Source organism: Arvicola amphibius, chromosome 1 (assembly GCF_903992535.2).
Source record: "Arvicola amphibius chromosome 1, mArvAmp1.2, whole genome shotgun sequence".
In the NCBI taxonomy this organism is placed as follows: domain Eukaryota; kingdom Metazoa; phylum Chordata; class Mammalia; order Rodentia; family Cricetidae; genus Arvicola; species Arvicola amphibius.
The window spans coordinates 129472871-129495108 of record NC_052047.1 but is presented as its reverse complement, the minus strand read 5'-3'; the positions used below and the strand labels follow the sequence as shown (position 1 = coordinate 129495108).

Sequence of the window (22238 nt, the reverse complement as noted above, 5' to 3'; positions counted from 1 at the left end):
AGAAAAAGTAAGTTAAAAAAGTTAGTTTCTGCTGTTATTTTGAAAGCTAGTCTGAGCTGCTTTCCAGAGCAAGGCGCTCACCCAGGTAGCCGTCTCTCATATCTGAGGTCAGTGGTTCATTCCCAACAAATGTGGCATTCTGCAAGTCTTTGTTGAGGTCCAGAAAGCCTCCAGCCCAGTCCTTGGCTCCAACTGCTCCCACAACTGCATGGCCCTGCTTGGGGAAGGAGAGGAACAGGGTGAGTGTCACCCTGAGGCAGCTGAGCCCATGTCACCCCCACAGCCCCCCTCAGCTCATCACTGTGCACCTTGCTGAGGTCTGCGCTGATCCCGCTGGAGGAGAGTTCCATGGTAAAGGAGGTCCTGTCCTGTAAGTTCGTGCCTGCGGGACAAAGCAGACCCAAGGAACACTGAGGAGAGAGGGATTTGTGGGCACAGCGAGCAAGAGCCACAACATGGACCTCGGGACAAGGCAGAAAGCATAAACTCGAGTGTCAAGGAATCATTGTTTCTCAAGGGTCTGACAGCACAGTGGACGGCCCCACGCCTGCGTGCATACAGGCAGCACTAATTGAACTCACTGTATTAGTTTTCTGGGGTTTTTGTTTTGTTTTGTTTCTAATAAGGACTAGAAATTGAGAGGAGGTTGGTGATGGGCGGGTTGGGAAGGATTAGAGAATGAGGTGAGGGACGATTGGCATGTACTGTATGTTGAGTCAGGAATGGTGGCGCACGCCTTTAGTCCCACTACACGGGAGGCAGAGGCAGGCGGATCTTTGTTTGAAGCCAGCCTGGTCTACACAGTGAGTTCCAGGACAGCCAGGCCTAAAATAAAATTTATATATATAAAGAAGAAAGAGACCTGTCTGAGGTCAAACAGCAGGTAAGAGGCAGCAAGGATCGTAGACCCTGTCTCCCTCTGAGGCGGACACTGAGGCCACATCCACACATGGGGAACTTCCCTGTGGATCCCAGTTCCTACAAGCACGCCTGGCTGCCTGGAGAAATGTCCCCGCTTTCAGTCCTCCATCTGCTGACATCACCCAAACCCTCCTCTTATTCTAGGTCGGGAAAGAGTGCCTGCGGGCTCCTCACCCTGGTTCCTGCCAGGTGGCCCATCTTACGTCATGTGGGGCCCACAATCAGTGACAGTGGGGTGAGCCATCTCTCCAGGCCTTCCTCCCCACCTGCTGCCAGGGTCTAGGACTCACCCTCAATTGCGTAGATCCTGTTCTGCAGATCATCAAACAGGTCCTTGAGCTTCTCAAATGTGTCTAGAATCTTGACAAAATCACTTGCGGGTTCTGAGGCAAATATGTGAAGACTCTCCTGACTTCTCGTGTTCCTAAAATGCCTTCCTACCTGTGAGGGAGGCAATGGAGGGCTGGAGCACCCCCAAAATCTCTGACCAGCTTTCTACCAGTCAGAAGACCTTGGCACAGTGAGGAAGGAGCCTGTGGCTCAGAGAGGGGAGACAGCATGGGCCTGGGGACCATACCCCAATGATGTAGCGGGTGATGTCTCGGGCGGCAGTGATGTTCCCGTTATCAGTAGCCTCCCCATCTGTGATGATGATAAGCACCTTGGTAGCATCTGGCCGGGCACCAGACTCTTCTTTGAACACATTTGTCCTGTGTACCAAGGAAGGGACATGTCAGATTCCTCTCAAAGCAGACCCCAAGGCTTCCTGCCCCCACTGCTCACCAAATCATTGCCCAGTCAACCAAACAAAAGCCTTTCTCCAATCTACCAAGCAGGTGTTCTAAGCTTTCAAGTGTTCCCCTAAGCCCCTACCCCAACCTTTGGCCACCCTCTCCCTCTGGACTGTTCTGGGTAGCCCAGAGGTATGTCTCAGAGTTCACGTGTAGCTGTGGGGAAGTTTGAGGAAGAGGTGACTCTGGGTTTGGCCACCCTTCATTCTGATCGCATGACGACACTTTAGTCAGCTATAGGTGTTTGTCTCCGTGAAATTCCTCTGGGGAAGAGGACTCCGTGGCCAGAGAGAATTGGAGTCTCTTTTCCCAAGTAAGCAATCTATCAGTCGCTTCTCCTTCCCCACAATGCCCGGCTGCCTTCTGCTCTGCTAAAGCAGAAGAACGGTTTTCTTTCTTTTTATATTTGTCTATATTTGAGATAGGGTCTCACTACTGTGTAGTTCTGGCTGGTCTGGAACTTATGTAGACTAGACTGGCCTCGAACTTCCAGAAATCCACCTGCCTCCACCTCTAGAGTACTGCCATGTGCCACAACACTCAACCCAAGAAGGGTCTTTTCAAGAATATAAATCAGATTTGGGTGCCATGGTTGATGCCTTTGATTCCAGGACTTGGGAGGTCAAAGCAGGAGGATGGTGAGTTAGGAGTCAGCCTGGGCTGCAAAAAGGAGACTATATCTCCAAAAACAAAGGAAGCACAAATGAACACACATCAGACCATTGCTTCTGTGTTTGGGGAAGCCAACACCTAACTACAGACTCGGCCTCGCCGATCTGAACTCCTGCCCCCAGGCCTGAGTGCATCTTCCGCAGGATCCCCTCTTCCTTCTTCTCTCCAACCATATAGACAGCCTGGTTCCCTTTTCTTTCTTCACAATCTTTAGTCTGAGTCTAATTAGGTGATTCACGTGTGTCTGTGGAGCATGTGCTCATGAGAGCAGATGCCTGCAGAGGCCAGAAGAGGAGGCCTTGGGGCTCTTGGAGCTGAAGTCACAAGCTGCCCAGTGTGAGTGCTGAGAACTGAGTTTGGGTCCTCTCCAAAAGCAGCACACATCCTGACCCACTGAGCTGTCTCGCCCACACTCTTTCTGAGACAGGGTTGCACTACATAAAGGCCAGCTGCCTAAAGTCCCTATGCAGTTCAGGCTGACCTGACACTCCCTACGTAGCCCAAGCTGACGGGGAACTATACAGTTCAGACTGTCTCAGAGCTTGTGACAATCCCTCTGCCTCCTGAGTGCTGACATTAGAGGCATGTGCCACCACATTTGGTTCTTCTAGAACATTCCATGTCCTCCCCAAGGCTTGGTCTCCTGAGTGTGGCACTACTGGCAGCTGAAGGAACTCTTAGGAAGTGAAACTTAATGAGAGGTCTCGGGAGTCATTGAAGGGAATAGCAGGACCCTGACTCCTTCCTCTCTCCCTCCTTGACACCCAAGTCATTAGGTGAGCGGTTTCTTTCCACCGTGCTCTCCAACCACGGTGTGCTGCTGTGCCCAAAGCTGGAGAGCCTGGACTGAAGCTCCCGAAAGTGGGCAATGGTGGGAACTTAGAGGTAGCATGCTGCTCTATACGATGAAGCCCTGGGTTCCAATCCCACAACACACATAAGATGCCGAAACCTAAACAGCCTTTCTCTTTATAGGTTCGTGGTCTCGTGTATGTGACAGTGACGGAGAGCTTCCTCTGGGTCTGTACGGCTCAGGTCCGCACATCCAGGAAGTCTTATCTGTAGGACCCCTCTCTAGCTGGGCATAGTGGTGCATGCCTGTAATCCTAGCACTGGAGAGAGGGAGGCAGGAAGATCAGGAGCTCAAAGCCAGCCTTGTGTGCACAGTGTGTTTGAGGCCAGCCTGGGGCTATGTGAAAGAAAGCCTGGCTCCCTGTCTCAAATCGCTGTTCCCTGCCAAAGGTCTGGCTCTGACCTTCCTATACAATGTTGCTTTTCTTTTCTGTATAGCGTGCACATCTGCTGTGTTATATAACTCACTTATCTTGTTTTAATGTTTCTCACTCCGACTGAAATTTTAAGCTGCAAGAGAGCAGAAGCATCTAGGGGCATGGATGCTTAGACCTAGAACTTGACAACAAGCCCTCCGATGGCAATGTCCAGCCTGTCCTTGTCTACTAGCTAAGAACAACTTTTTTTTTTAATCTTGAAAGGACACAGAGTCAAACAACGAAGACTAGGTAACAGATGCCACCTACAGACAGAACACTGCAAGACCTGTTCTCAGGTCTCGTGCAGAAAAGTTGGCAAAGTTCTGGTTCATGCACAGGACGCTACCCAGGGCAGTTAGAAGGCGGTGTTCGCGACACACATTTTCATGACCACATTTATCTCTCATGAGTGACACCTTTTAGAGTATCTGGTCACCCCGTGGGGACCTCTCCCCTTAAGAAAACCCCTTCCAAAGATGGATAAGGTGGGTATGCCTGACATCTCGGCATGAGGCACACTGAGGCAGGAAGATTGCCATAAGTTTGAGGCAAGCCTGAGCTACAGAGTAAGTACCAAGCCAATCAAGACTAGACAGCAAGACTCTGTCTCAGACAAACAACAGTGGGGAGACTCCAGCGTCCGAGGTTGTTTCATTGACCACACTATAAGGAGATCCAGGCCGCAACTGAGTGGGCCTTGAACACCCAAACCAGGCTCAACTAACTACATTTCTCTCCTGGAAACTGGAATCGAGGTTTGCACATCTGGATTGAGGGACGGAGACTGCTAACCTCCAAGCCAATGTGACTCAACCTTGTCCCCACTGCAGCCTCTACAGGGACAGTGGAATGGCCACCACAGATCAAATGAGCCCCAGAAGACAGAGACAGCACCCAGAGAGTCTTCAAAGGCGCAGTGCATGCTGTTTACCTTATACTCAACTCACACATGTGTGGCAGACAAGAGAAAAAGAGGAAAAAAACGTGAAATGGTAGGGGTCTTTCCCTCTGTCCACAGTCTGCGTGTGCATCCAGGGGGATCGTGGGAGGAAATGGGAACACGAACTCTATAGAACTCTCTAGGCCTCAGTCTGAGCACCCACCCCTGCCGGTACAGTCTACTGTTTCAAGGGAAAGGTTTGCTTTTAATTTAGTTTTAAAAAACATTTATGTGTTCATCTTGTTCGAGGCAGGCCTTTCTTATTTGCTGCTGCCCCGTGTCATCAGGCTGGCTGTCCCCACAACATCTAGGGGTCCTTCTGTCTCCTGCCATCTTGCTATTGCAGAGCCGGGATGATGGACAAGGGCCACTACCTCAGACCTTCATATGGAGTCTAGGCATCGAGCACCAAGCACAAGCTTTCACTTTTACCTGCTGAGCTATCTCTCCAGCCCCTGACCCCCGTTTTACTTTTTGTTTGTTTGTCTGTTTGGTTTGGTTTTTTTGAGACAGGGACTCTCTACAGAGCCCTGGTTGTCCTGGAACTCCCTACGTAGACCAGGCTGATTTCAAACTCATAGAATCCTCCTGCCTCTGCTTCCTGGGTGCTGAGATTAAAGGCGAGCAACATCACACCCGGTTGCTGTTTTAGTGTTTGGAGATGGGGGTCTCACTATATTGTCCGAGCTCACCCTGAACTCCTGGGCTCCAGTGATCTTCCTGCGCCAGTCTCTGCACGTCTAGGATTACAAGCCCTTACAGCTGGCTCTAGGCAGGCTTGGGGGAATTGTCCTAAAGGCTTATGTGTGTGTATGTGCGCATGCTCGCACTTGTGTGGAGGCCATAAGAAGACACAGTGTCTCTTCCTCTGTCATTCTCTGCATGCTTTTGCAGCATGGTCTCTTCTTGAACCAGGGCTCATGTGTTCTTAGCTAGGCTGGAAACCAGCAAGGACCCCGCTGTCTCTGTCTCCTTCAAAACTGGGGTCACAGGCATGTACTGGGTACTTGGCTTGTTACATGGATGTCAGGATCCAAACTTTGCTCCTTATTTATTCTGAGACAAATCTTTTAACTGCTGGGCCATATTTCCAGTTGCCCATTTTTTTTTACTTTTTTTATTAATGTTAATTTATTTGTTTATTTGGACAAGGTCTTACGATGTAGCCTAGGATGGCCTCTAACCTCTAAAACCTGAAGTCCTCCTGCAGAAGCCTCCCCAGGCTGCAGGTAAGGGCATGGGTTAGCCACACGTTTCCCTCTGCTTGAATGTATACAGAAAGCTGCCACCCTGCGCCTGCCCCTTGGCTTCCTGCATTATGCTCACAGAGAAATGATGAACCTAACACTGCCGTGTCTTTCCTCCAAAGGGAACTTACGCTACGTAGTTGATGGCACCAAAGGTATTGGTCAGTAGGCACATGTGTGTAACATTGCGTAGCAGAACGTCGGGGTCCTTCTCTTTAGCATAATCCGAGAAAGTAAATTCTATTCTGTACTTTGTGGAAAACTGAACAGCAGCAAACTAGGAAGGAAAGGAAGAAAGGGCATGGGGTTACTGGTCCTGCCTCACTGGTCTGCTCCAGGCTCCGTTTCCCTCCCAGCTGTGGAAACCAGGGCCTTGTGATTGCCGGGCAAACACTGCCACTCAGCTAACTGCCCAGCCCTAGTCTCTGCCTCTTCCGCAGACCCTGAGTAACCCAGCTCCACATCCCTGCACCGAATTATCCTGAAAATTAAGATAAACAGATGTAGAAGCATAATTTTAAAACCTCTGCTTGTTTTCTTTCTTTCTTTCTTTCTTTCTTTCTTTCTTTCTTTCTTTCTTTCTTTTTTTAAGACAGGGTTTCTCTGTGAAACAGCCCTGGCTGCCCTGGAATTCACTATGTAGACAAGGACAGCCTCGAACTCACAGAGATCTGCCTGCCTCTGCCTCCTGAGTGCTGGGATTAAAGGCATGCGCCACCACTGCCGGGCTCTGCTTTCTTATCCAGAAGTGCATGCTGGGCTCTTGGTCTCCGGATGTCTCCTAGAAACCACATCTGTGAAGCCCCTAAACTAGACAGAGTTAGCTATGCCAGTGACAGCTGGGTCAGTCAGAATCTCTTCAGAACTGGGACTTTGTAGGAGGAATCAGTTAAGAGGAAGTTAAAGTACTCCTTTGGAAATTTATCATGCAAATTAGGCAGTTTGCTACAGACCAGGAAATCTAAAGAGAAACGGAAGGCGAAGGCCATCTACAGAGAAAGTGGAGAGGAAAGATGAAGACAGGCACAAAACCTGCCACAGAGAGCTGGGCCGCTTTGGACTCCTGGCTCTTGTTGCTGCCAGAGGTATAGGTGCAACCGTGCACACGCACACTAGGCCTCCCTCCAGCCTGTCCAGGTGGGCATCTAAGCTCTGCAGCTAGGGCTCCCGATGTGCGGAGGTACCTGATAGGAGGTGTTGCTGAGTTTCCTCATCACGTCTTTCATGAAGTCCACGATTTTTTCAAACTCATTTTGACTCAAGCTCATTGAGCCGTCGAACAGAAACACTAGGTCGACATTGCCCTTCATACATTCTGCAGAGACCACACGCAAACAGGCCTGACTGACACAGCTTGGCCTGCTGCTCTGGTTCCTGTGGAAGCCAGCTCCTTAGAGGTGTTTTCACCCACGGGGTCTCCAATTCCTTACCCTGATAAGCAGGACGCCCTTGTAACATAGGTCCCCCCAGACTCTGGGGAAAGAGGTAACACTGGCCACTGAGGTAGGTGTTCTGATCGCATATCCGAGACAGTCCAGGATCACAGGCCTGAGGCAGCAAAGGGAAAAAAGTTAGGGCTCCCTCGTGTTGTATCTTTCTGGCATTATCACCAGAGAACACTCCCTCCCTCCAAATGGTTCTCTCTCTCTCTTTCTTTCTTTTCAAGACAGGGTTTCTCTGTAGCCATCCTGGCTGTTCTGGAACTCGCTCTGTAGACCAGGCTGGCCTCAAACTCACAAAGATCTGCCTGACTCTGACTCCCAGGTGCTGGGATTAAAGGTGTGCGCCACCATGCCCAGCACAAATGGTTTTCAAAGCAAAGCATTTCTGCTCCTAAGGGTCTCCATGTCCCCAGTGCCAGCATTCTCTGACAATGGATGCTCACTCACCGCCTATGGAGTGACATCGAACCCCCTTAGCTCATCACCAGTCCTGTGCACACCTGGGCATTATCCCACATTCCCAGGACCACCCCTCCCAACCAGACACCCTTCATTCGCCAGATCAAAGCCTCGCTTTTTTAGAATGGAGAGTGCTGCATTTACAACCACTGGCTCTTCCGTCAGACTGCAATTTATAGACAGGGCTTTGACCCTTGGTTCGTCTCTGTATCTTACAGCCTTACCCCATGGAATCCAGCACAGTGCCTCAACTGTAGTTGCTACAATTAAACGCTGCCTCCTATGGGGCACGGAGGCGCGTGCCTGTAATCTCAGCACTCAGGAGGCTGAAGCAAGATTGCCAGCCTGGGCTACATAACAAGACCCTGTATCAATTAAAACAACAATAGTCTGGGCTGGGATTACAGGTCTATACCCTATACCTGGCTTCTCTTTTTCTAGTGCTTAGCTCCCCAGGCCTTGATAGCACCATGCAAAATTCTTACCAAAAGGCTTCCGTTGGCGGCGTCTGTCACTAAGGTCATTCCCAGGTATTTGGAGGTATAGTTAAAACCTGTGTGCACCAGAAAGGGAGTCGGAGGAACTCAAGTCATCAGGCGTGTTGGGGTCAGCCTCAGTTTCCCTGGGGTCACACTTCCCATCTCCTTCCTTCCTTACTCACCATGCAGGCTGAGTGGCTGGCAGGACCGACTGCTTGAGTGACACTCATAGAGGCTTCCCGTGTTGTTCCCATCACCTGGAGCTCCCACGACAACTCTGATGGAGAATTTCACTTGTGAGATGAAGTTGCCTGGGCCCTTGCCTACCCAGTCCCTCTTTCCTTATTTCCTACCCATTCCTTCTTTCCTTCTTTCCTTCCCTCCCTCCTTCCTTCCTTCCTCTGAGACAGGGTTTCACTATATAGGCTAGCCTAGAACTTGCTACGTAGACCAGGCTAGTCTTGAACTCACAGACATCCAACTTTCCTCTCTCTTCCAAGTGCTGAGATTAAAGCTGTGTACTACCACACCAGGCTCTTTTTTTGTTTTAGCTTTGGTTTTAGTTTTGTTTGTTTGTTTATCTGTTAAGGACAGGGTTTCTTTTTGTAGCCTTGGCTGTCCTAGAACTAGTTCTGTAGACCAGGCTGGCCTTGGACTCACAAAAATCCTCCTGAGTATTAGAATGAAAGGTGTATGCCACCTCCTCCCAGCTATGTATCTTAAACAGGTGCTTCACAGTGACGCAAGACTGGCTGTCGCGAGCTCCGTGGGGGAAAGGCGCTCGGCTCAGACAAGCCTGACGACCTGAGTTTGACTTGATCCCCAGGTCCCATATGGTAGAAGGAGAGACTGGCTCGGCAGGTTGCCCTGACTTCCACACGTGCACTATAGCATTCATGTACACACACACACCGACACCAACAATGACCGTAAGTGAAAATCTTGCTGCCAAGGCAATGCAGCTCTTACTCCTCGGGGGAGCTCCTCCATGCCCCCTCTCGCCCAGCAGCCCAGTAACATCATTCTAGAACATTAAGGATTCTTTCCATTTGCAGCCTCGAAGAGTGGTCTGTCAAGTGGACACCTTAGAACTTCATTCACTTCTCCATCCACTCAAGAGATAACACAAGCCTCTGCTACTCAGAGGCAGAAGCAGGAGGATAATGAGTCCCAAGCTAGCCATGGGAATTTAATGAGACCCTGTCTCAAACTAAATTTAAAAGAAACCAGGTCTGCTGGCACCTGCCTGTGATCGCAGCACCCCAGAGGTAGAGGCCAGGGGATCGCGAGTTCAAGAACACACTCGGCTACTGCAAGTGCAAAAGTAGCCTGATCCACAGACCGTGTCTCCAAACAAAGCAAACAAGGGAATGAAGCCCGAGGAGGCAATGGAGAGCTTGCCTAGCACAGACCTAGTGTTCAAACAGCACCACCAGCAGCAACAACAAAGTCATCAATGACTAAGCTTGCCTACTATGTGCTCAACTGGGTTATGACTTAGGAAGGGGAGGGGAGAGGGTCCTAGACACTCATGTGGCACATTGCCCGTTCCCCTCATTCTGTGGTATCGGAGAGCCCTCCCCCGTTTCAGAGTCCGTCTAGCAGACACTTGCCGAAGTGAGGCCTGCCACCTCACCTCACCCCTGGCTTTGTGACCCGGGGCTGATGTATGGCCCTGTATACTCGGCTGGTGGTGGGCTGGAGCTGAAAAGGTAACAACTCACCCATCTCCGACCTGCAACACCCGGTACCCAAAGTGTCTTCCAGCGTGCGCCAAGAAGCTCTGCGCATGCCGCGTGTCCAGGTTATAGCTCCAGGCCTCGGCTGAGGGAAGCAAACTCAATCAGCGCTTCCTGTCTGGACCCCACATCCCACGTGCTGCCCCAGGGCCTCTTCCTCTGAACCCAGAGGCTGCCTACACCCAAGCAGAGAGGGCCCGGTGCCAGGAATTTCCCTCCAGGGCCTGGACTGGAGAATAGGAGATGGCATAGCCTGTCTCCCACAGCATGGGCAACTCCTCCCCAGACCCCGAGGACTCAACTTCCCCTTGGACCTATTGGCAAAGAAGGAAGGGTAAGAAGGCGGAGGCTCATGAGAAAGAAGCCAGGGAAAGGGGTCCCCAGGCAGAGAATAACCAAGTTCCCATGTAGGGACCAAAAAAGGGTTCCTTGAGGCAGAGGCAGGCGGATCTCTGAGTTCGAGGCCAGCCTGGTCTACAAGAGCTAGTTCCAGGACAGGCTCTAGAAACCACAGGGAAACCCTGTCTCGAAAAACCAAAAAAAAAAAAAAAAAAAAAAAAAAAAGGGTTCCTTGAGGCCCCGTGGCTGCTCCGAACACTGCTCTTTTCTGGGGGGAGGGGGGTCTTGCAACCCAGCACCTGAGAACCCCAATGATGAGTTTCATTAAATCTCCATATCTTGTGCCCAGGAGGGAGCTGTACTCAGACTCCCCAACTCCCCCACTAGGCACAGGTATCTCTTGAGCCTTTGGAATTCAACACATCCTCAGGCAGACAGCGTCATCCACAGACTGGAAACTGCCAATTCTGGTGCAGCTTTCCCTCCAGTCAGACTTAGAACCGTGTCCGGGATGTTGCGGATGAGGGCACCCTTATTTATTCAGGTGAAGGGAGGCAATGCCTCTGAAAGGGAAAGACTTGCCTAAAACTACAGGGATAGCTAATACCCAACCCCAAATTCTCCTCCCGACCCTGGTCCCACCAACCATCCCCCCTCCCAACCCCGCTTCCTTCCTCGCCGTCTTCTCTCCTTGCTAACATACTTTGACTTCATGTGGGTTCCCACTTATCTCTCTGAGGTTCCTCGGTCCCACATCGCCTATGCCACCCGCCCCTTAGCGTGGCTCCTCGCTGGCTTCAGTTCTACGAAGCCTTCTGGTTTCTCCCAACAGACGACGTCCCTTTTCCCCTCCCTGCTGGATCTCCTACCAAAGAGCTGGAGTCCCAATAGCAACAGTCTGGGGCCGGTGGTGCGGAAACTCATCTGCGCCAAGGAGGGACCTGGGGTCCAGCCTCAGGCTCTGAGAGCTCTGGAGATTTTCTGGCAACCTAGACAGGGTGGAAGAGGGAAATGATGATGCCTCTTGCATGGGGCCCCCTTGCAGTGGAACTTTCTCAGGGCCACCAGGCTGGTGACACTGGGTGGGGGTGGAGGGAGGGGTATGCTCCTGCCGGGGTTGTGAAACGTCTCTGTTCAGAGAGGAAGTGTAAGCAGGTTAGATACACTTCCTGTGCCTACTTGCATTTTCTCATCGTCGGAGAGCAGACAGCAAGGCGGTTAAATGACTGCTACTTCAGCTAAGCAGCCTCAGCCCCGGAAGACTCTTCAAAGTGCGATAGAGGGGGAGGGGTATATAGAGGGCTTGGATAAGGGAGGGGAGAAGTGTTGTGATGGTATTATAATCTAAAACAAAGCAAAACAGAAAACAAAAATTCTAGAGGGTTGCTCAGGGAAAAAAAACCCTCAAGTGATGCTGCTGAACCACAGAGGAAGAAGGTGGGTGCTAAAAGATGCAGAAGATACAGCCTGGGGCCAGCTACGGAGTGGCATGCTCAAAGTACTCTTCTTCCCGCGGGCCCCGTGTGCTGGGATTACAGGTGTGAGCCATCACACCTGGTGAGAATACTCATTTATTAATTTATCAGTCTAGTTTCTGCAGTCTGCTTGAATTAGACCAAAACAGTTCGTGTCTTGGGACGTTTTCATTTGCCTCAAAAATGGCACCTTCTCCCTTCTGTCTCCTTATGACCGTATCTCTAGATACCTGTGCATTGGAGTTAAATTTCAGCATAAATTCTGGGGGAAACACAAATATTCAAACCCCATGGCCCCTGACATGCGTGTTGCTGTTGGGTAATCACCAGAAAAGACAGCTCAGACGTGGGTTTAAGTCAATAGAGAGTCTTTATCAGCTGCCCGGTGATTACACTGGGTGCTCGGGATCTCAGGGTAGCCCTGAGCCTTTCTCTGGGTGAGCGTTTAAGCACAAAAACCATATCCTGGGTTGACATACTTCAGTCAACAAGAACAGCTAGCCAGAGGAGGAACCACAGAAGCCAAAAGGCAAGGTTAGCACATTTAGAGATGTTCCCAGAATCCTGGACTTTGATGGATGAGGCCTTTGTTTCAGGTTTTTTTTTTTTTTTTTGTTTTGTTTTTTTTTTTTGGTTTTTCGAGACAGGGTTTCCCTGTAGTTTGTAGAGCCTGTCCTGGAACTAGCTCTTGTAGACCAGGCTGGCCTCGAACTCAGAGATCCACCTGCCTCTGCCTCCCAAGTGCTGGGATTAAAGGCATGCACCACCACGGCCCGGCTCTTTGTTTCAGTTTTGACAGGTTGTATTGTCTGCAAGCTGAGTTTTACAACCCGATTCATAGAAGTTGGTTGTGCTAAGGTCCGGACACACGCCTTTCTCACTTGTAAAATATATTTGTTCTAGGCTGGAAAGACAACTCAGCGGTTAAGAGTAGTGACTGCTCTTTCAGAGGACCGCGGTTCAATTCCCAGTACTCACATGGCAAAACACCAATGTACATAAAATTGTGTGTGTGTGTGTGTGTGTGTATTTGTTCCATCCCAAGGTGGCCTCAAATACCTTAACATCAACTTTACAGCCTAAACCCTAAATCTCATCTCATCTCTCTCTTTCTTTCTCTCCCGCCCCTTTCCCCCCCTCTCTCCCTCTCCTTCCCTCTTTCTTTAGACAGGTTTCTTGTGTAGCTCTAGCTGACCTGGAACTCTTTCTGCAGACCAAGTTGGCCTCAGCCTCAGGATCTGCCAGTATCTGCCTGCTGAGTGCTGAATTAAAGGTGTGTGCCCCGACACTGAGCTCCTGAATTGTCATCTCAGTTAGATTCAGGTGGGACTTAATGTATGGCTCACCCTTAGGCTGAAGAGAACCAGATTTTCTTCCAGCTTTGAACCTGTCACATGGAGCAAGTTCTGAGTTTCCAAAACCCAGTGGAGGAGCAGGGGTAGGATGGGGTTCCCATTACAAAAAGGAGGGACAGCTGCCAGTCGTGAGGCATGCCTTTAATCCAGCACTTGGGACCCAGAAGCAGGCAGATCTCTGTGAGTTCGAGGCCAGCCTGGTCTACAGAGCTAGTTCCAGGACAGCCACAGCTACACAGAGAAACCCTGTCTCCATTAAAAAAAATTCAAAAAAAAATAAAAAATAAAGGAAGGAAGGAAGAAAACACAAAGCAATAGGAGAAACTGGGAGTTAGACATCCTGCAGGAGTGTAAGGGGCAGGAATACGGAGGAAACCTTTACACAGCTGAGTGTGATCATGAAAACCAAGCATCACAACTGAAGCAGGGGATTTCCTTGCATTTAAGGTCAGACTGAGCTACACAGTGAGAGATGGCTCTATAGATAAAAGTACCCAAGCTGTGTCTCTCAGACTCCTGCACTCCAGCTCCAAGGGATCTGATGCCTCCCCTGGCCATCCTGGACACCCTGCACTCATAAATTAAATAAAACCTTTTAAAGTGAGAAAGGGTTCAGGCTATCTCTTAAGACTGTTTATAGGGCACTACACTAAACCATCTCTAAGGGTAGAGTCTCATAGCTGCCATGCCAAGAGGAAGGGAAGGGGGAGGGGCAAGCATAACAGCTGGGCACCGTGACACACACCTTCATTCTGGGAATTGAACCCAGGGCCTCCCCTTAAGTTAGTTCCAATGTATGCGTGGAGAGATGTGTATTTGAGCCATAGCAAATACTCATTTTTTCTCTTTTGTTTAAGAACTGTGGGTGTAGGAAGCTGTGGGGCTCGAGGGTTACAGGAAGTCAGGGGGTCAAACCAAAAACATGATTCCCTTGAGGAAGTTGGACACAAAGAACTCAGGCTGGGACCACATGGGGGAAGTCCTGAGGCAGCACCTCTCTCTCTCTCTCTTTCTCTCTCTGTCTCTCTCTCTTTCTCCACACGCACGCACGCACGCGCGCGCGCGCGCGCGCGCACACACACACACACACACACACCCCCCTTCCTAGTCAGTCATCAGGGTCCTTTGAACCTATTTCTCAGCCCTGTTCCTTCCGTTCAGATTTTTCTCTGATCCTCCTGGAACTGATGGTCATAACCACAGCACTTCCCCCTCAAAGGGACACCATCTTAACCTCAGAAGCCTAAATGTGGCTCTCTTCTGCTCTGTAGACTCTGACAGCTGGTGCCTGTAACCTCAACTTTTGGGGGCTGAGTCAGGAAGATCAAAAGTGCCAGGTTAGCCAGGCGGTGGTGGCACACGCCTTTAATCCCAGCACTCGGGAGGCAGAGGCAGGTGGATCTCTGTGAGTTTGAGGCCAGTCTGGTCTACAAGAGCTAGTTACAGGACAGGTTCCAAAGCTACAGAGAAAACCCTGTCTTGAAAAACCGGAAAAAAAATCCAAAGTAAACAAACAAACAAAAAAGTGGCAGTTTAGCTTGGGACCCACGAGACTGTCAAGGAAAGAGAAAGAGAAAGCTGGCTTCATATGTTTGTTTTATAGTACCAGAGTATGAACCCAGGATCTTGTGCTTGCTACTCTAACTGGTAAGCCCTTGCTGGTCAAGGCCTTGGCCCCAGCTTTTTGCTTGTTTAGTGGGGGGTGACAGTGTTTTGTTCTTATTGTTGTTTGTTTTCAACACAGTTTTTATTTTGGTGAAATTACAAATGTAGATACAAAATCCTTTATAATACATCACAAATTTAGATGAGGAACATTTTAAGTTAGTGTAGATGGTAATCAAGACTAACCTCTGGCAGGGCGGTGGTGGCGCACGCCTTTAATCCCAGCACTCGGGAGGCAGAGGCAGGCGGATCTCTGTGAGTTCGAGGCCAGCTTGGTCTATAAGAGCTAGTTCCAAGACAGGCTCCAAAGCTACAGAGAAAGCTTGTCTTGGCAAAAAAAAAAAAAAAAAAAAAAAAAAAAAAAAAAAAAAAAAAAAAAAAAAAAAAAGAACAACAACAACAAGAAGACTAACCTCTGCAAACTATTTTTTTATTTTTATTTTATGTGCATTGATTGGCATTTTGCCTGCATGTATGTCTGTGTGAGGCTGTTAGGTCCCCTGGTACTGGAATTACAGACAGTTGCAAGTTGCCGTGTGAATGCTGAGAATTGAACCGGGTCCTCTGGAAGAACAGCCAGAGCTCGTTACCACTGAGCCACCTCTCCAGCCCCTGCAAACTCCTCTCGATACAGACCAGCACAGCCTATGCTTCTAGACTCCACATATTTCCACACAGACCAGTAACACACATCTGAGCTTACAGAATACCTGTTTGTCTGTTTGTTTGTTTGTTTGGGTTGGCTTTTTGAGACAGGGTTTCTTTGTGTAGCCCTTACTGTCCTAGAACTCGCTCTGTAGACCAAACGGGCCTTGAACTCAGACATCTGCCTGCCTCTGTCTCCCAAGTATTGGGACTAAGGGTTTGCACCACCACCACCCGACCAGGACACCTGCTTGAAGCAGAATTTGACAGTAAAAAACCCCAAGTGAATGTCAACACAGTTGCTTCAATGATATAACGGCTGCCACATGCAGTCCCCAAAGCCCTTGCAGTCCGATATCAAAAGCAAACACGGGAATAGGAACCCTGCATCAGGAGAAACCAGTTCCACTCATTGATCTCTGGAGGAAGGACCCTGCCTGCTGAGGGAGCTCAGAGATGGCTGTCCAGGCTGGAGCTGTTCAGGCTAGGGCTCTGTGCTGACAGTGCACAGCCCTGACTGGAAACTCATTTCTAGGCCTACCTTCTTCATTCCTAACTCATACTGGTGAGGCAATGACATCTCTGAGAAGTCCTACTTCTAGGGTGACCTCACTGCTCAGACAGAAGTTAACAGTGTAATCAGGAAATGGCAACATGTTTACAAAACCTGTCCCCGCCAGAACTGTTCCTCTTGCCTTTGTTATCTGTCAGTCAAAGAGAGCCAGGATCACATCTACAATTCTCCAGGAGCATGGTGCCACCCACCAGTGACCCCAGCTCTTGGGGTCGTGAGTTCAAAGCCAGCATGGAGATGCGGGGACAATCTGGACAAAGAAAAACAGGCTGGGACAGTGAAAGAGCAATTGCCTTGTGTGGTGGCTGTTCTTGGTCGTCAACTGTGTGACGTCTGTTCTTGGTCACCAACTGTGTGACGTCTGTTCTTGGTCGTCAACTGTGTGACGTCTGTTCTTGGTCGTCAACTGTGTGACAGCTGTTCTTGGTCGTCAACTGTGTGATGTCTGTTCTTGGTCGTCAACTGTGTGACAGCTGTTCTTGGTCGTCAACTGTGTGACGGCTGTTCTTGGTCGTCAACTGTGTGACAGCTGTTCTTGGTCGTCAACTGTGTGACAGCTGTTCTTGGTCGTCAACTGGGTGACGGCTGTTCTTGGTCGTCAACTGGGTGACGGCTATTCTTGGTTGTCAACTTGACTGCATCTGGAGTTAACTAAAACTCAAATGGCTGGATACACTTGTGATAAACTTTTCTTCATTGATTTATTTGAAGTGGGAAGACCCACTCTAAATCCAGATCTTTTGAGGTAAAGAGAGTCACCTTAAATCCTGGCCACACTCTCTGCTGGCAACCTGTATAAAGGACGTGGGAGAAGGAGGTTGTTTCTCTTTATCCGCTGCCCTTGCTCTCACAGGCAAGCTCATTCCTTCACTGCCATGAGAGCCTGCTTCTTCGGGATTCTGACCTATACTGAAAACCAGCTGAGAGATGCACAGCTTATAAGCCATTCTAAAAAGCCCTACATACGTGCAGATGAATAAATATGTTCGTTCTATTAGTTCTCGTCCTCCAGAGAACCTTGACCAAGACAGCTTGCGTGTGTGCGAGGCCCTGGGTCTGACCTCCAGCAGTGCACACATAGAAGAAAAGAGAAAAGAGGGCCAGTAGGGGAGCACAGCTGTAAAGGCACCCATGGTCAAGCCTGATTCATCCCAGAGACCCACATGGTGGAGGAAGAGAGCTGGCTCCTAGCTGTTCTCTGGCCTCCGTGTGAGAATACACACACACACACACACTAATTTTAGCACTTGGGAGGCAGAGACAAGTGGATCTCTATGAATTCAAGGCCAACCTGGTCTACATAGTGAGTTCTAGGACAGTCAGGCTACAAAGAAAAATCCTGTCTCGAAGAAAAAAATAATTGAAAATTGAAAATTAAATTAAAAAGTAAAAAAGAAAAAAGAAAGAAAGACAGAGGTTAAGAGCATTGCCTGCTCTTCCAAAGGTCCAGAGTTCAATTCCCAGCAACCACATGGTGGCTCACAACCATCTGTAATGGGGTCTGGTGCCCTCTTCTGGCCTGCAGACATACACACAGACAGAATATTGTATACATAATAAATAAATAAGTATAAAAGAGAGAGAGAGAGAGAGAGAGAGAGAGAGAGAGAGAGAAAGAGAAGGGTGGGGTGGAGTTTTCCTCAAAGGCGCAGCTCTGAGCTAACAGCAGGAAAGCTCTGACTTGGCTCAGACACAATGGATTATCTGGAGTATAATGGGATGACCTTGATGGGTTCACCCCAATAAAGTGTGACAGCGACAGGTCAGCGCATGAGCCGACTCCTTCTAGAACCTGAACTGGAGGTTACAAAGAGGACTGGTCAGTTAAAAGTGAGAGAGGAGGCCTTGGGTTCAATCCACCGCACTACCAAAAAAGACTCTTCTCTGAATAAACACAAAATTTTCAAATGAAATAAAAGTGAAAGGGAGAGCTGGGGTGCTCCCCTAGCATGGGAGAGCTGGGGTGCTCCCCTAGCATGGGAGAGCTGGGGTGCTCCCCTAGCATGGGAGAGCTGGGGTGCTTGCCTCTCTTGGGGGAGCTGGGGGTGCTCGCCTAGCATGGGAGAGCTGGGGTGCTTGCCTCTCTTGGGAGAGCTGGGGGTGCTTGCCTAGCATGCTAAAGGCCTGGTACTGGACCCCAATATTTCCATTAAAACTGAACCAGAATAAATAAGAACAGTGCATACAGAGAAACAGTCACCAATGTCTTGTGAGCAGGACCTGGGGTGTAAAAAGTAAACTTGCAATAGCAGGGGCTCAGTGGTGAAGAGCACTTGTTGCTCTCCCAGAGGACCTGAGTTCAGTCCCTAGCACCCACATCATGGCTCATAACCATCCATAACTCTAGTTTGAGAAGACAGGATGCCTTCTTCTGACCTCCAATAGGCACCAGGCACCCACACACGATTCACATGCATACATGCAGGCAAGACACTCACACAAATAAAATAAATAAAGCTAAGAAATAAAGATAAAAGACTAGCAATAACAACTGAATGCCATCCCTGCCTGATGGCTGCTCTTGTCCCAGTCCATATACTGGTATATTGAACCTTTCTCTTTTGTGGCTTTTCAGTCTTGCATAAACCAAAGTGTGACAGGCAGGGAGCCTCTGGCCACACTTGTGGCCTACAGACCTCTGACCAGAAACTGGCCAGGCTAGCCAGCTGTGGCCTTCTTACTTTCTTCCAGCCCACCATGCCTGACCACCACAGCCCATGCATCGGTCAGTTAAACGTCTCTCCTGAAGCATGCACTTGGACTGGGCATTCTACTGGCTACAGTCAGCTGCTGTCCTGGCTCCCGCTCCCACCTACCACCTTCTCTCTTTACACCCACCCTGTGATGCACCACAGGAGGGAGAGAGACAACACTTACGGGTTCTAAAGATTTTGTTAAAATCCCCGCAGAAGCGGGTCCCTGATCGGTCAGGGCTGCAGGACAGGGACTCAGGAGCCTCATTTCTCCTGGCAGCCTGAGCAGGGACAGAAGTGGGTTCTATCAGCACAAAAATCATAGACATTTGTGGCCAAGTTACAGTTACGATTTTCACCAATCAGGATTTAGAGATTAGGAGTTTCCTTGAATGTTCCATCATTCTCAACCAACACGCAGTACAAGCCTTTGAGTCCAACCACTGAGATGCATTTGTCCTTCTGTTTATAGAAACAACCATAATGTTTCTACAGAGCTAAAGAGGCACAACGTTATTTCTGTGGTTTAGGGAGGAGGTGGGTCAGCTGTTGGAAAGTTTCCAACTCCTCTTAGTTTTGGGAACCTGAACTTTATTTCACCCTACAGGTAAAATGGAGTCTGAAGTCAAAGTGGCAGCACTCAGGCCGAAAAAGTGCTTGGGTGGCCCGCTGGCTTCGCTCTTGGGTGTGGTGGCACAGCGCTTTGGTCAGGAGGGCTATGGCAGCAGTGTGGGGGTCACCACGGTGCTCCAGAGATTAGGAGGAGAGAGGAAATTCCTACAAGTCCACCCCATATTCTAAGATAGTCTGTATCACAGATCTCATAGTAGGTGAACACGGACATTCTAAAATTCTAGGAAATTATGTTGGATTTTGTTTTTTTTTCGAGACAGGGTTTCTCTATATAATGTTGGCTGCTCTGGAACTTGCTCTGTAGACCAAGCTGGCCTTGAACTCACATAAATCCACCTGCCTCTACCTCCTGAATGCTGGCAATGTGTTGGGTTTTCTGAGAGCGGGCTAAACTGAACACACTGTGGGTAAGGGGTTTGTAGGGGTAGCTTTCCTTGTGGGTTGTATTCACACACAGCTGACAGTGGTCACTGCGTGACTCGCCCCAGGCCCTTCCTTTCTAACCTCTGGCCTGTGGCTGACTTTGTGTCTGTTCAAAAGAGCACATGGTTTACACCAGCATTCTGGGAGCCACTGGCTGGCTGTACCTGTAGACAGTTCACAAAAAAAAATGACACAGAGACTTATTAATTATAAAAGCTCAGCCTATCGCTTAGGCTTGTCTCACTAGCTCTTATAACTTAAGTTGACCCATTTCTATCAGTCTAGCGTTACCTCTCTTCTGTCTCGCACCTCCTGCATCCTCTCCATGTCCCCTGGCATCTCTCTCAGGCATAGATTCATCTCCCCCTCTTTTCTCTCTGCCCAGAAGTCCCGCTCACCTCTTCCTGTCTGCCTACTGGGCACTCAGCGCTTTATTAATTCAATCAGAAGGCACCTTGGCAAAGACATCTTCACGGTATATCAAAGGATTATTCGGTAACATGTGTCTTTGCTGGGCTGTTGATCATTTCTCCTCTGGGAGCCTGGGACTTCTGCTAGCAACAGCTCTGATGGCTACAGGACTTGCCATCTCCGAATTCATATGGGAACAGAGACCCCTTGTTATTGTCTTACTAATGCCACCTCTTAAATAGAGTGGCAGGAGCTGCATTTAGTGGCAACCTCAGTTCCCAGCCTCACATGCACAGAACTGAGAATGCCTTAAAAGCGGGGGCTCAGTTTCTTGTCCAAGAATGAAAACTCCGGGTCCATGTGGAGGCAAATGTCCACCTCAAAGTCATTGCCATGGCCAAAGGAAGTCCAGAACCTTCTCTTATTCTATACCAAACAAAGCAAAAGGACAAACGGAAAAAAAAAAAAAAAAAAAAAAAGGACAGTGAGTCACAGACAGACAACAGACAACAGATGCCACCAGATCAGGGGCTCCCCGCACAGCAGAGGCTAAACAGGGAGTGAGGCAGTTCGCTGAAGTTCCAGCTGAGCTCGCTCTCCGAGGAGGAGCTTTGCCCTCTCTTCCCCACTGCAGGCAGCGTACACCATGGTAAGTTCTGTTGAGAATGATCACCCACTGGCTGTTCTTAAGGACACAATGTTGGTTTTCTGTTTTTTTTTTTTTTTGGTTTTTTTTTTTTGGTTTTTCGAGACAGGGTTTCTCTGCAGCTTTAGAGCTTGTCCTGGAGCTAGCTCTTGTAGACCAGGCTGGTCTCGAACTCACAGAGATCAGCCTGCCTCTGCCTCCTGAGTGCTGGGATAAAAGGCGTGCACCACCACCGCCCGGCGGACACAATGTTTTTATATGGGTTTTGGGTGGGGTGTTTTCTTTGTTTTGTTTTGTGTTTTTTTTTTTTTTGAGACAGGGTTTGTCTGTGTGGCCCTGGTTGTCCTGGAACTCGCTTTGCAGACCAGACTGGCCTTGAATTCACAGACATTCTCCTGCCTCTGCCTCCTGAGTGCTGGGATTAAAAAGAGTGAGCCACCGTGCCTGTCAAGGACATTAAGTTTTTGATTCCTATGCCTGCTGTTTGTTTTTCTTCTACTTGCTACAGAGCATGAGGGGCAGGCTGACCCAGGACCATGGGTTTTGGAGGAGACAAGGGGGGGCCTCGTTGCTCTCAGGATTGCATTTTTTTTTTTTTCGAGACAGGGTTTCCCTGTAGTTTCTAGAGCCTGTCCTGGAACTAGCTCTTGTAGACCAGGCTGGCCTCGAACTCAGAGATCCGCCTGCCTCTGCCTCCCGAGTGCTGGGATTAAAGGTGTGCGCCACCACCACCCGGCTCAGGATTGCTTTTTAACAGACTGAGACAGCATGACAATTTACTAATATAATCTATATTGCAGTAATAAACCTCCCCCTCTGTTTCTTCTCCCCCACCCCCCCCCCACCCCCGTCCCTGAGATCTAACCTGTGGAAAGCTGAGTGCTCCTGTACTGTCCTGTGATGCTCATGCCACTAGAAGATGGTACTCCAGCCAGAAACTAGGCCGGAAACTTAAAAACACATAGACAGAGACACAGAGAGAGAGACACGGACACGGGTCAGCCTTGATACAAGAATGCCAACGCCAACTTTATTGTGCTCAGGGGAAGCTTATGTAGGAATCCTTAGCCACGCCCAGCTCTCAGGATCTTTCAGCTGCAGGCCCCCCAGCCTGCCAGCAGGGTCTTGTGCTCAGAGCAGCTGCGGCACAGGTGCTTCACTAAGTTCACTCCAGCGGGCAAAGGGTCGAGAAAGTCAAGAGCCGGGGATCTGCAGCTCCCAACACTAACCCAGGGCCTACATCTCTCCTTCTCTTTCTTCTCGGTGCATTGTCTCGGGTATTTTGCCCTGCCATGAAAGCTGACTAAAGACTGTAGAACCTGTCCCAGGCTTTCCCCTTAGCCTCATGTCCTGCTTTTCTTCCTCCACCCTAATGGCCGGTCCCTATGTGTCCGGAATGTGTATCCCCATCACCACCT

The 22238-nt window shown here is 49.5% G+C and overlaps 1 protein-coding gene across 3 annotated transcripts in view; it reads right to left on the bottom strand.

Annotated features, from left to right (window-relative positions):
• The window catches only part of Itgal (integrin subunit alpha L), a 36953-nt gene extending 25594 nt beyond the window's left edge, over positions 1 to 11359 (bottom strand). The window contains exons 1-11 of one of the 3 annotated variants that reach the window (XM_038309820.1): positions 11170 to 11359; positions 9947 to 10046; positions 8405 to 8499; positions 8229 to 8296; positions 7273 to 7390; positions 7027 to 7157; positions 5974 to 6119; positions 1499 to 1631; positions 1212 to 1362; positions 309 to 382; positions 82 to 217 (exon numbers count right to left, since the gene is read on the bottom strand). In XM_038309820.1, coding sequence (XP_038165748.1) covers positions 82 to 217; positions 309 to 382; positions 1212 to 1362; positions 1499 to 1631; positions 5974 to 6119; positions 7027 to 7157; positions 7273 to 7390; positions 8229 to 8296; positions 8405 to 8499; positions 9947 to 10046; positions 11170 to 11224 — 1207 coding nt within the window. In that variant the 5' untranslated portion in view covers positions 11225 to 11359. Of the gene's footprint in view, positions 1 to 81; positions 218 to 308; positions 383 to 1211; positions 1363 to 1498; positions 1632 to 5973; positions 6120 to 7026; positions 7183 to 7272; positions 7391 to 8228; positions 8297 to 8404; positions 8500 to 9946; positions 10047 to 11169 lie in introns of those variants that run through there. The other 2 variants (XM_038309830.1, XM_042053999.1) reach the window with 2 other exon arrangements.
• Positions 11360 to 22238: the final 10879 nt, after the last annotated feature.